Raw genomic sequence first — 14201 nt, 5'->3', positions numbered from 1 at the left:
GGACGTGACTTTGAGCGTTTTCTTCTTCTTCCCCCAGGTTTTAGTCTTAGGAGCCCTCGACCCCATGATTCCGTGGACCAACTCTCTCAGGGAGAGGTTGCTGTCTATACTGCTGCCTTTAGATTGGGTCTTAGATTTCCTTTGCATCCTTTGTGATGGACGTCTTGGAGGGGTATGATATTGGCCTTGCTCAATTGACGCCTAACTCTTGGGCAAACGTTTTTGGATTTATTGCCAAATGTGCTTTGAGCGGCATCGCCCCTTCCTTTCCTGCTTTCCTTTGTCTTGTAGTTATTGCCCCTTCCTCTCGTTCTCCCCAGGGATGGTTCACCCTTTACAGCCGTCGGGGATATAAGACGGTGGTGGGTAAGACTTCTAGCTGGGTTTGGTGGAGGAAGAAGTGGTCTGTTGTTCGAATGGAAGACCTCTCTCTTTCAAGGCGTCTTTCTAGGTGGAACCGTCGGCCCCGTTATTTATCTAGAGACGACGCCTTTCCCCGCCTTTCGTCAAGGGATTGGGGACTAGTAAAGCCCTTGTTCCAGGCCGAGATGTATCGGCTGTCGTCAAAGAGCCATGCCTGGGTGCCTAATGCTTGGCTTCCCCATGTAGGCCAGTTTACCAACATAGTCTTTCTTTCGGCCGTCGGTCTTTGTTCCTATTTAAGTAGAGGTAGGTTTTCATAGACTTTCACTCAACTCCGTTCTTCTTTTTTCTTCTACTAACCCTTGATGGGCTTATTGTAATCAGTGGAGATGGGTCCCTTCTGAGTAAGAGGGCCTAAAGACCTTCCAGAAGGTCTTTTAGACTTTGTTAATGGGCCTTTACAGTTTGGTTTAGGTGGCGTTTATTTTAGGCCACATCACTAAAGATGAAGAGGACATAGAAGGTGCTTGTTCCTAATTAAAACGGTTCATTTTTACTGGGAAATTGTTGTAGTTCCATGGGAAGCCTGATCTTGAAAGTCCTATGCCTACAGTTGTCCAAAAGCAGTACATGATTTGCTGAATGGTTAGAAGCCATTAGTCGATGGAGCTTTGAAGCTTTCTCCCTCCTAGCTTTCGTGGCTTTGGCTTCTACCGATATCATTTCTAAAATGTAGTACCTTGGAATTCACAATGCAAATTAAAATATTTTGTTAGTAATCTTTAATGAACCATGCTATGAAATGTTGACTTAGACTCATGAGTATAATACTACCTCTGCTCCCCTTTGTTTTTCTCAGTTGGAATCAAGGAGGGGATTAAGAAAAATTCATGATATAACTGGTGTAACAATAATGATTAAAGTAAGAATATTATACTTTAAGAATAAATGAAAGAGAGATAAAAGAATAAAGAAAGTATGTAAGTGAGAATAATGAACTAAATAAGGCGGGTGGGAAAATCAATAGGAAAAAGTGGGTAGATGAATGGAATAAAGGTAGGATATGGCAGGAAAATAAAATGTAAAATGAGGTACTTTAGGGAAAAAAGTTTGCCAAAAAAAGAAAAAGATTCACAATGGGAAGAACAAAAGAGACCGTCAGTTTGAGAAACGGGAAAAACTTTAAGGAAATGAGGGAGAACCCAAGTGTAATACCCCGAATTTTTAAAACTCGATTAATTATGCTTAAATTATTTTTATTTAGCTTAAAACCGTTTTAAATCCTAATTTCGAACTTTATTTTAATTAACGAATCACTTGAATTTTTAATATTGTTACACGATTTTTTTTATTCAGATTTTATAATTTAATATTTACGAGTTTAAGCTACATTTTAAATCTTGATTATTTCATAATTAAAAAAAAAAAAGATTTTCAAAACGTTTATATTAAAGATAAATTTTATTTTAAAACTAAATTTATTCTATTAACACCTTGTATTAAGAATTATTTTGGAAATAAATTTTACCCAAAGTCATTATTCTATATCCCTCTAATGTCCAAAAATTAGCAATAGAAATTCTGAAAATTGTCTAACAAATACACAATTACTAGAATGCCCTTATTCTACCAAAGAAACAAAGTCAGTTTCATCATCCACCTTCTTCTTCTCCTTCACGACACTTCTTCAGCCATGGAAGTCAAAATTCAACTTTCCATTTGTCACCACCATTTTCAATCTCGTACTGACTCATCAATTCATGGACACTAATCTGAATTCTAATGCCTTAGTCACCATATTCTTGATTTTTCTCTTGACATTTGTCATCCAAATAAGCTTCAATTAGCTCATCAATTATGTCATTCAACCCCATTAATCCCTATAAATAGCCTCCTAATTGAGCAGAAATTCAAGCTCAAACCATCAACAAACAATAAACATTTCAATTTCAGTTTCAATTTTGATATTGACTTTTGATTTTAATTTCTATTTACCTCTTAAATTAAATTCAAAAATCCCCACCGCCACCACCGAATGTCGTCGCCACCACCACTACTGCAACCACCAGACCCAACCACAACCACGGACTCCCTTCCTCCGCGCCCAAGCCCCCCTGCCTCCCTCCTCACTCGACCCTCCCTGCCTTCGCGCCCAGCCTGCACCACCGTGCTGCTGTGCTGGCGACACTCCACCCCTTTCCTCCCTCCTGCCGCCGCGCCACCCAGGCACGCCGCCCTTACCCTGCCGCCGGCCACCACTCAGCTCCTTATTTTTCTTCTCCCTCTGTCGTGAGATCGCTTTGCTTCCCTCCTCTTCTTTGCTCGACACCTAGAATCCCAATATTTGGGTTCCTGACTTTTGTCTTTTCTATTAAACCCAAAACAAAAGGGTTGGGCCCAATTTTAATATATGGGTAAGTTTATTTCCTATTTCTTTTTCAGATTTAAAAACTTATCTTTCATGTTTTTCTAAACGAATAATTTTGGTAAAACATTTCAATACTTTGTTTATATAAATGATTAATAATAATTAATTATCATTTTCGGGTATATATATATATATATATATATATATATATATATATATATATATATATATATATATATATATATATATATATATATATATATATATATATATATATATCGATTTTACTAAAATGAGTTTCTTGCTTTATTTATTAAGAATGAAATTTAAATAATATTCATGTAAATCGTTTTATGAAATATATATATATATATATATATATATATATATATATATATATATATATATATATATATATATATATATATATATATATTCTGATTAAAATTTCGTTTAATAATATTTTCATCAAATTATGAAATTATATTCTTTTATTAAAATTCTCTATTTATAAAAGTCATTACTTATAAACTTATTATTTATAAAATATTGATTTTTAAATTATTTATCGTTTAATACTAAGTCAATAATTTAATATTTTGAAAGAATTCGGACTCGGAGCTCAGGAAGAACGAACCAACGAAAATGCTTAGCAAATCGTGGAATTGAGGTAACGGTTATTGCTAGTACCCGCAATCCCTTCGAAATGTATTTATGAATGACGTTATGAATGATTGGTGTTTTATAATGATGTTTTATGATTTTCGGGATTACAAGTATGATTTGATTGAATTGTTTTACGATAATGCAGCTTTATGCGAAGTATTGATTTAATGAATTATTATTCCTGAAAGAATGCTTTTATGAAGTAACAAGATCTACTGGTTTTACTGAACTATCCTGATTGAATAAGATTTTCCTGATTAATGTTCCATTAAAAGAAATGTAAACATGATAAATGAAAGTGTAAGAACTGGTCAAGTTCCCCCGATATGGAGCCCAAGCTCCCCCTGATAAGAAGCACTGGCTTCCCCTGATATGGAACCAAGGTTCCCCCTGATAAGAAGCACTGGCTTCCCCTGATATGGAACCAAGGTTCCCCCTGATAAGAAGCACTGGCTTCCCCTGTTATGGAGCACTGGCTCCCCCTGTTATGAAGCACTGGCTTCCCCTGTTCGTATGAGACGTCCTACCATGTTTCCTGTAAAGTCCTGACGACCAGAATAATACTGTTAAAAGGAAAAAGATTAATGAAATGATGTTCCTGAAATAATGTTCCTGAAATGATATTCCTGAAATAATGTTTCTGAAATGACGTTTCTAAAATTATGTTTCTGAAATGTTGATGCTTCTGAAATGATGATTTATTAAATGTTTTACTATATTCTATTCTCCCTGTTTATTAAATAAAATGAATTGAAACGATGTTACGATGCTAGGGTAACTCGTTACTGAGTCTTCGGCTCACCGTTTTGTTTTCCGTTTTAGGTACTGCTGGGGACCGCGGAAACGAGTAGTGGCGAGGATTTCACTATTACAAAGTTCACCTAAGTTAATGTTAAGTTGTAACAAGTTTAAGTACAGATTCTTGATTAAGTTACGTACTTTTATTAAGGAAATAAAAAGGATTATTATGTTAATTTTGGAGTTTAATAGCTTATGATTGATAGTTTCCTTGTAATTCCCAAGAGGGAGTTATGGCAGGTAATGTCCCGACCGAATTAGGTTAATTCCGCTGCTAAGTATTCCTTATTAAGTGAATTAGAGGTCGGGGTGTTACACCAAGTCTAACAAATGTTATAAAATCTATGGCATGGGTATTATGTAAATTGGACTTTTGCATTTACTGCAAATTACACAAAATTATTTAATTTAGATTTCTTTTTAGTTGAAATATGAATATACAATCATGATATATCATTTTAATTATTCCTTTTATCAAATTTGTAGGATTGTAACAATCCAATCATACACCCTCACCGAATACAACCTCATAAAGTTATCTATTTGTAAATACAACCTTAAAATTTTAATTTTGTCAATTACAACGTTAAACTTATACATCCATTTTAAATTATAACCCGAATTTATTTTTCAGCAAAAATCACCGAAAAATGATGTCAAAATGTTATTAAAAAAAAATTACATAATTTCTATAAAAAAAAATTAAATCGATAAATAAGAATTAAAACAAATTAAATAAAATAATTTTTTTTTTAATAGATACTATGTACTTTGTAAGTTTTTTTAATAACGTTATGACATCATCTTCCGGTGATTTTTTCCAGAAAATGGTTTCGGGTTGTAATTTAAAATAGATGTACATGTTTAAGGTTGTAATTGACAAAATTAGAAATTTGAGGTTGTAATTGGCAAATAGTCAACTTTATTAGGTTGTATTTGGCAAATTTGCCATAAAGTTACCCAAAAATTGGGTAAAGGTGAAGTACAATAATTCAATTTATTGTACACCTATTGCGTGTAAGACCTGTTGAAACTTTATTAGTTATGAGTTAATCATTATCGATTATTAAACTAAGTTATATACAATATACTCACTAACTTATACTACTGATCTTTAATTGTTAATACTTTTAAAAGTTAGTTATTGCTTTTGTCCCCCTAATTAAGTCATCGATAATATAATTGCAGTCATATTGAAACATAATGTGGAACCGAGTTGACCCTACCAAGATGACAACCTACCCAACACGATATGAACCCGAACCTGATGTAACATGGCTAAACCTGTTTTAATTCCACCATTTTCAGACTGCTACTTGATTAATCCGATCTAATATATGAACTCAACCCATTATGAGTCTTACCCAATATGAACTTGAACCCGGTATAATCCGGCCAAATATGTTTACAAGCCAACGTGTTCCAACCCGATCTGAATTGATCAAACCCTACTACAACCCGATCCATGTATAACCCAATCTGATATGAACCCGAGAATAAAAAACCTGACTCAATCAATCCGCTAAGTTTCAAACCCGATCTGATCTGGCCCGTTAACCAAATGAATCCATTTCAACCCAGATCCGATAAGCCGGACCCAAACCGTTGATCCAAAATGACTTCCCTATATGTAACACGTCAATTTGGGAATAGTGTTAATAAATAAATTTGGTAAATTGGAGAAAGAAATGTCACAATCCGTGTTTTTGGTGAGAATTGGGTGTTTTAATTTTTAGAGGAAGAAATTCAACACGCCAACTAACAAACTTTAAATTTCAACCATGCATGCCAGCCAATTTCATTCCCTACTAATTTAATACAACAAGATTATGTTTTAGTAACTGTACTCTTATTAATATACACAAGATCATCTTGCTGATCTTGTCTTCTTCAAAACTCCATTTTAAATGTATTGATGTTTCAACTACTATAGTACATTCCACATTTCCTTTCGAATAGATGAAAAACCAAAGTAGACTTAGTCACATTATGTGGACTTTTTATTAAATATTTAATTATTTAATAATTAAATAGTTAACTACGGGTATTAATTTATACTTTCTTTGTTTTTTCGTAATTTACACAATTTGTCTTTTCACACTATTCAATTCACATCAGACTATCTATGTAGTATTATCCAATCACAACTTACAAAGACTGAAAGACTCTTTTGTGCATGATGGTGCACCTTTCTCCCGTGTAATATATGGTGGTGATTTATTCACAAGGAAAAACATATGAGGTTGGATGTTTTCTCATATGAGGTTGTTGTAGTTTCTGATAAAGTTTGATTTCTGATAAGTGGATGTTTTCAGGATGTCCTATGTGGGATGGCCTAATTTGAAAAGCTGGAGTAAGAGTGTTAGGTCCAGGAATAGGTTTATGGAGGTAATCTGAATCAATGGCATTTCCTTGTTTGGGCATTGGAGTTTTTAGGTGGAGGAATGTCCTTGTGTGATGTTAGTAACTAACCTTGGAATTTTGGGTGATATATTGAGGAAAGGAGGCATCTGAGGGAGAGGGTTTGGGTATTTATGGGACATGGTTGTCAGGTCGTCTTTGGGATTAACTTGCGTTAATTCTCATTTTAGGTTCACGATGATTTTATTTGTCTCTTTCAAAACCTTATATTTCAACGCTACTTCCAATTCTATGGGGGCTCATATATAGCATGCTTTTCGAGTCACTTTTATTTACTTATGTCGCTTGTGAGAAAATCAGAAGTCGTTTGCAACTGCCTCGTATCGTTACTACTATTCCGGCTCTTTCCTTGGATTTCAAGATTTACTGGTTCTTAAGGGAGTCTCTAGTTTATCTCCCCAACAATCAATCTTTTACAAGGAAACCATTCATGTCAATAATCGGGGTCCAGAGGAGAAGATCTTTTTACCATTTAAGTTTTAAGTAGTTTCTTATAGTTTGTTATGTAAGCTCGTTATGTAATTTATAGACCTTGTTTATTTATGCAAATTAAGTTTGTGTCAAATAATAATAATAATAAAAAAATAAATCATTGTATGGTATGTGGAGAATAATTTAAGATCGTATTACTCCTAACTCTCATCATATGAATGGTTTTGACTTACATTCTTAAATAGATATAGAAGGAAAAGACGACCGTATTTTATATTATATTGCCTACTCTGGTATTCCAAATGTTCTAAATACATAAAGTGACAAACTTCCTTTTTATCAAGAACTTGTCAAGTGTTAGTATGTTACTTTAGCTATTTAATTTTGGCAAATTCGTCTACAATTAACTACTTTTAGTAGAGTAATTAGTGTGACCTGAATTAACTACTTTTAATAGAGTAATTAGTGTGATCTGGACAATGCCCCGATTGCTATTTTGAATAATTAAAATTCGAGATTATTTTTCAACTCAATATTTGACCAAAATGCATTTAGTCTATAAGATTGAAAAGATTCATTAAGTTCATCAATTATACATGTACGTTACGTCATTTATCATGCCAAATAATTTTTCAGTTAGATCTTCTTACAATTCATTTAATTTATTTTCTAATGGAACTACGTGCTTCAAATTAATAAGATTCCGGAAAAAGGTGGTCTCTAAAATAAATAAATTATAAATCAGGTTTATACTCATGACTTTTTTTTAAAAGGTGATTTCTTGCAAAATCACTCTTCTGAAATGTGGTTTTTCACAAATTCGTCTTTAATTTTCAATATAAAATTTCAACCGAAACCGATAGTTTTAACAAAATTGAATCCAAAATCATACCGAGGTAAATTATTGGTCAAAATTGGCACTGTTGTTGATTGATCAAGGCATTCAAAACTAGGTGATATTTGGTTGCACTTGGGAAGTTATATTTCCTTTCTATTTTCAATTTTCATGTATTTTAACTTTCTAGGAATTGAGTATTCTTGTTTGGTTGAATATATGAAGTTAGAATTTCCATGGAAAGTTCTACTTACATAGGGTGGACTAGGTAAGCAACTTCCCCCATTTTGGGGAAGTAGAACTTCCTAGGAAGTTTCACTTCCTATGCACATGTCAACCAAACAACTTCTTTGCTCTTCACTTCCTAGGAAATGAAACTTCCCATGTATTAGAGTGTCAACCAAACTAGCCCGAAGACTTACTACCTTGGAAAAACCACTAGTTAACAAAACATGGTCTTAAGCTCTTATTTTACCTTATGTACTCCCTCCGTATTTTAAAAAGAGATACACTTTCCTTAAACGATCGTATTTTAGAAAGAGATACACTTTCCTTTTTTGATATGTCTTGGTCCCACTTCCAATTATATTAATAATTCTCTCTTTCTTGTGGTCCACACACTTACTCACATCATCTTTTTACTATAATAAATATTTCACCCACAACACCACTTTCATTTTATTTTAATAAATTCAACTCACACGGCTAAAACTACGTAGCGATCAAAGTATATCTCTTTTTAAAATACGGAGGGAGTACTTTTTTCATACCATGCATGTCAACTAGCTAGAGAGTGAAAGATTTTACTAAGAATTCAATGGAACGAGGGTATAAGGCTCATTTAGCTCCCTCCTCCCAACTTATGCCATTTGCCATGTTCGACCAGTAGGGTTTTGAATGACAAAAAAATATGGGACAAATATATTATCTTATAACTTGATCCAAAGGGAGTATATGGTACTCTCTTTGTCTCACAAATTAAGATTCAAAAGAGGAAGAACGAACGAACGAAAGATTTCTTTCTCGAAAATTAAACTAATGCTATTTGAAAGAAGTTGATTCATATCCTCTTGGAAACTATAGAACCAAACACATCCATGACAAATTTCTTTTGTCCACGTGATTCTTTACTAAATAGTTACGACATTTAGGACAGTAGGCATGGAGCATATATACTTGGCTTGTCACATTTTCAAAATAAATTATAGCTCAGGAGTCAATTTTAATTTTACGATAACATACGGTAGTACATCCTAGTGGATAAAAACAAGTGGACATATATATACTTTTTTCCTGTATTTGGCACACGCAAAAACTTGTGTGATATATATACTTAGCTTCAATTGTTTAGTTTAATTCCAAATTGCTAGTCAACAACAACTCTCCAAACATATACTCTTCTATATAAATCCCCAAAACACAATTAAATCCTTCATCCCCATAAATCATTATCCCACTACAATTATGAGGACTAACCTTAAACCACCAGCAATCATTTGGGTCAGTTTCTCTCTCCTACTATCCCTCCCAATTCCATCACTACAACAGACACCAGTCAACAACCAGGCCTTTCCCGGTGGCATAAGGCTACAAAATGCCTATATAGCCCTTGAAGCATGGAAAAAGTCAATAACCTCGGACCCAAACGGGTTCACCTCAAATTGGAAGGGTCATGATGTGTGTAGCTACAACGGAGTTTATTGTGCAACATCACCTGATGACTCTTACGTTAAGACAGTTGCAGGGATCGATCTTAATCACGCAAACATCTCCGGTTATTTACCCGAAGAACTCGGCCTTTTAACTGATCTCGCCCTCTTACACCTTAACTCAAACCGCTTCTTTGGTGTCATACCTTCTTCTTTTGCTCATTTTAAGCTCCTACATGAGCTTGACGTGAGTAACAACTTGTTTTGTGGACAATTCCCTAAGGTTCTTTTATGTCTTCCTTCCCTTAAATTCCTCGATATTCGTTACAATCATTTCGATGGTTCCATCCCCTCAGCCGTGTTTGACTTAAAACTCGACGCTCTTTTCCTAAACAACAACAACTTCTCCTCCACAATTCCTAAAAACATCGCCAACTCCTCTGTTTCGGTTCTCGTTGTTGCTAATAACAACCTCAACGGGTGTTTCCCAACGGAAATCACGAAAATGGGAGCAACTCTACAGGAGATTATTCTCATGAACACCGGGCTTAAAGGGTGTTTGCCTTCGAGCATTGGGGAGTTAAAGCAAGCCACGGTTTTCGACGTTAGCAACAATGATCTAACCGGGACATTGCCGGAGAGTATGGGGAAAATGGAGAGCTTAGAGCAGTTAAACGTCGCACATAACAAGTTTTATGGAGAAATACCAACCAGCATTTGTAGTTTGCCTAAGTTGGAGAACTTCACGTACGCAAACAATTATTTTTGTGGAGAGCCAATTCAGTGTAAGAGGGTGCAGGATAAGGATGATAACTATAATTGTCTTCCTTTAAGACCATTTCAACGTTCTCTTGAAGAATGTACACGCTTCTTAGTACACCCCCCAAATTGCAACTCTTTTGGTTGTCCAGGAAGTCCACTGCCACGGCCAACACCACCATCACCACCAATGAAATATATTCCACACGTTCAAGTTCAACTACCATATATTAATACACCTTAGAATTGTGTACAAGTTATATTATTATGTGTTGTCCAGCTAGTTATTAGTTTAAACTACCATTTAATTTGGGATTATTTTAACCAAGAAAAAGTAAAAGGGTGGTGGGGGGGAATGCTATGGAATGAAAAGGTCAATGTTGGTTTGCAAATACATTGGTGTGTTATAATATTTTTTTGGTTTCTTCGTAGAAGGAGGTTGTCTCCTATATTTTGATATTAATAAGAATTTAATGTAAATACATGAACTATCAATTACTGGCCGGCCTATTTTTTTTTTTTTTTAGGACTGGGATACTCTTCTTTATTGTTTTTAATGTATTTGCGGTGGTTAGTTAGCTTGGTTGTCTTGTTTGTTAGAATTGGGGTCCGTTGTTTTTGGTTGTTGTCTTTGGGTGCTTAATTTCTTGGCGAAATTGGGTTTTAATTAGTGCAATGCAGGTGTATGTGTGTATGCCTCAAGTGGATGAAAGGGATGTGGTTCTTGGTTTTTTTAGTTGGGTGTGTGTTTAGTTCTTGGTTTTAGGAGGATTGTAGGCTCTCTGTGATGTTCGGGATTAATGTCCTTGGGATGGAAGGTGAAGGAGATGGCCTTTTCGAATATGGTTTGCCTCCTATTAGGGTGAGTTTATCCCAAGTTTTAAGGTGAGTCTCAAGTCTAAGTCTTAGGATATTTTGGTAAAAGATTACAACAAGTCTTGAAGTGAGCTTAAAAATCCAAAATTCACTCAAGACTCACTCAATACTCCACTTTTCCCCCAACCAAATCAAATATAATTATACCACATCATCATACTTTATCCTATTTAATTATCTTTTTTTAGGAGCTTAGTTGAGTCTGGAGCGAGTCTGGGAATAATTTGTAAAAATAGGGAGAGTCTTGTGTGAGTCTGAATAATGAAAAAGTTACTGAGTGGAAAAGTCAGATCGAAGATGGGAAGTGAGTCTGAGGGATAAACTCACCCTTAGGTTCTGTTGGTTTGGTGGATTGATGAATTTCAAGTCTTGGTCTCTAGTCGTGGTGTCTGTTGACTTGAAAGGTTCAAGTCAAATAGTATGTGGAGAGGGTTCTTTTTTGAACTCTCGATTTAGCTTGATTGGCAATGGTGTTGATTGCCTTCTAAAAATGTTGAGGGTTCATAGCACTCCAAGGAGTCTAAGTCCCTTTGAGGAGAGACATACAATATCCTGTGTTAAGGGTACCAAGTCACAAGTTATTGTGACTCTGTTTGACATCGCGCAATCAGGCTGGGTTGAATCAATCCTACCACTCCTTCCATCTCCTAAATCTCGCGGTTAGTCTTTTGTTGAGTTATGTTTGGCCATCCAAGGAACTTCATTATCCATGTCTTTTCCCCAATTGCATCCCAAGCGTCATGGTTATCGGATAGCAATGATATGGTTGTTTTTGCAGGTGTTATGTCCAAATCAGGCAAGCGTGGTTCGCTTATAGCAGCCGAGCATCCTCGATCAAAATAATACTAAGCTTATGTTGATATTTTGTGTTTCAGTGTGTAAGAGCTAATAAAGGTCATAGTGGTAGTTTTAGTTTACTCTTTAATTTGTAATATATACGTTTGAGCCTATAATAAAAAAAAAAGCCTATATATCCTTTCAAACGTATGAAATGGAAAATGTCCTTTCAAATAGTAATGACATGCATATTACACACTGAAACACAATAATGACATGCATATTACAAAAATAACACTAAGTACGTTTCCATATATTCCTTTATAATGTAAAATGTTTCCATCATTGAGAGAGTTAGAAATAAAAAAAAATCACCCCTAGCTATACCAAACAACATAAAATCAGTAAACAAAGGAAAATCGTTTTCCATTAAAACGTTTTACGCCAAACCAAACACTCTTATAGCCATTCTCGTATACACACCTCAAGTCGAAACTATGCAGTTCAGATCTTGAACTTTTTATTTAGTGCCGCCAATAGAAGAATTAAGGTATAGTAACATGAGATTTACACAAATTATACTCAAATTTTAGGGGGAGGGGGCGGATGAACAAAAAAAAATACACTATAAAATTTTTCACCAAGGAGGTCAGCCCTCTTAGGCCATCACTAAGATATGCCACTTGCAACTATGGATGGCATTGGTCCAAGACTTGACAAGATCTAATTGGACCTGGGCCATTTTAACGGGTTGGGTCTAAAATAATTAGACATTGAATCTGGTTCACATATGATTCTATCTCCATTTTATAAGGAAAACTTGAGATCTATGGATTTTGGTGTCCCATCTCAAATACCGAGTACCTGGTATACCTTTATTAAGTGTTAATTAAATATAATAAAATGAAAAAAATTCCTATTTCTATTAAAGATCATTTCAAACCCAAAAACACAGAGTCTTTCCATTTATCTAATCAGCTACATACTTAATATGCCCTTTATTTTATAAAATTACAATATTCATTTAAAATATTATGCACACATCACATGCATAAACACTAGTATTCAATGGGATTGGTTTTGGTCTGAGACCAGGAAGTTTAGACCCAAATCGGTCAATGTCATCAATTTGAGCATTAGGAGATTCCGGACAAGATTTTGAAGATTCACAATGCAAGGAGTTTTGAGAATCGGCATGGGGGGAACGGTTATCATCAAGCTCATGAGCATTAACATTAGAGACATGAGGAAAATCATTTACATTCATGCAAGGATGCGACAAATCGTGAGAGTAAGCATGAGTGTCAAAATATTGAACTCTAGCGAACCATGAAAATAAAGGCATGGCATCTCTCTAATGCATGTTTTAAAGCTCTCCATTACAATTGGATTGAATAATCTCAAAAATTTCCCTATTCACACCATTATATATGACCTTACAAGTGTCCCATGCCGTTAAACCACTAAGAGTTTCATGGGTGCGACGATATTCAATCACCGCATTCACTCTATTATAATACATCCAAAATGGTTCATGAACACCTTGAGGAAATGAGAACACTCTTGACATTTTTTTGATTTTATTTGACAATGAAAAGAATAGAAATAGAACTAGACTAGTGTAGAATGAAAAATTAAACAATGATGCCATTCCTCGGCAACGAGCTTTCTCTTTGATTGAGCGGTATCCGTCCATCCAAGTGGTCGTCCGGTCGAGGATGGCTGTTTCCACGATGTCGATGCTTTTGTTATGTTTTACTTCCAAGAATACATGACGTGGAGTATCACAAGATGATGAGCTGGCCAGTTTGGAAAAGGCATCTGCTTTGTTGTTCTCAGCCCGGGGTATTCGCCGTACCGCAAAGTTCTTTAGTGGTCGTATCTCTTGATGGACGATCTCCAGATATTTGATCATGGTGGCGTCTTTTTCCACATAATCACCATTCACTTGGCTGACGATTAGCTGGGAATATGATAAGGCTAAAATTTCCGCTGCCCGGTCGCCTTGCTCATTTGGATCCCACATATTAGTGCTTTGTATTCAGCCTCATTATTTGATGCTTGGAACTTAAAACACATGGCATACTCATATATGTCTCCTTTTGGTGATTCACAGATGATGCCTTCCCCACACCCATTTTGAGTGGCGGATCCGTCCACGTGAACTATCCATTGCGTCCTGTCATTTTTTGCGTAGACATGGCGAGTCATTTCTACAATAAAATCAGCGAATGCCTGCCCCTTCACCGCTTTCCTT

At 35.3% G+C, this 14201-nt stretch overlaps 1 protein-coding gene and 1 long non-coding RNA gene across 2 annotated transcripts; both read left to right on the top strand.

The window, feature by feature from the left end:
- The first annotated feature begins 2050 nt into the window (after positions 1-2050).
- LOC130470745 (uncharacterized) lies at positions 2051-4573 on the top strand. The gene is made up of 3 exons (XR_008931468.1): positions 2051-2777; positions 3338-3401; positions 4220-4573. It is a non-coding gene; the product is annotated as an uncharacterized lncRNA (long non-coding RNA).
- Positions 4574-9301: 4728 nt separating this feature from the next.
- LOC110803707 (leucine-rich repeat extensin-like protein 6) lies at positions 9302-12032 on the top strand. The gene has a single exon (XM_022009245.2). The coding sequence runs from the start codon at positions 9348-9350 to the stop codon at positions 10533-10535; it is 1188 nt and encodes a 395-aa protein (XP_021864937.1). The 5' UTR covers positions 9302-9347; the 3' UTR covers positions 10536-12032.
- The last annotated feature ends 2169 nt before the right edge of the window (positions 12033-14201 follow it).

The sequence above is a fragment of the Spinacia oleracea genome, chromosome 3, assembly GCF_020520425.1.
Source record: "Spinacia oleracea cultivar Varoflay chromosome 3, BTI_SOV_V1, whole genome shotgun sequence".
NCBI lineage: Eukaryota > Viridiplantae > Streptophyta > Magnoliopsida > Caryophyllales > Amaranthaceae > Spinacia > Spinacia oleracea.
The sequence above is the reverse complement of the archived record's forward strand: the minus strand, read 5'-3'. Positions and strand labels throughout refer to the sequence as shown.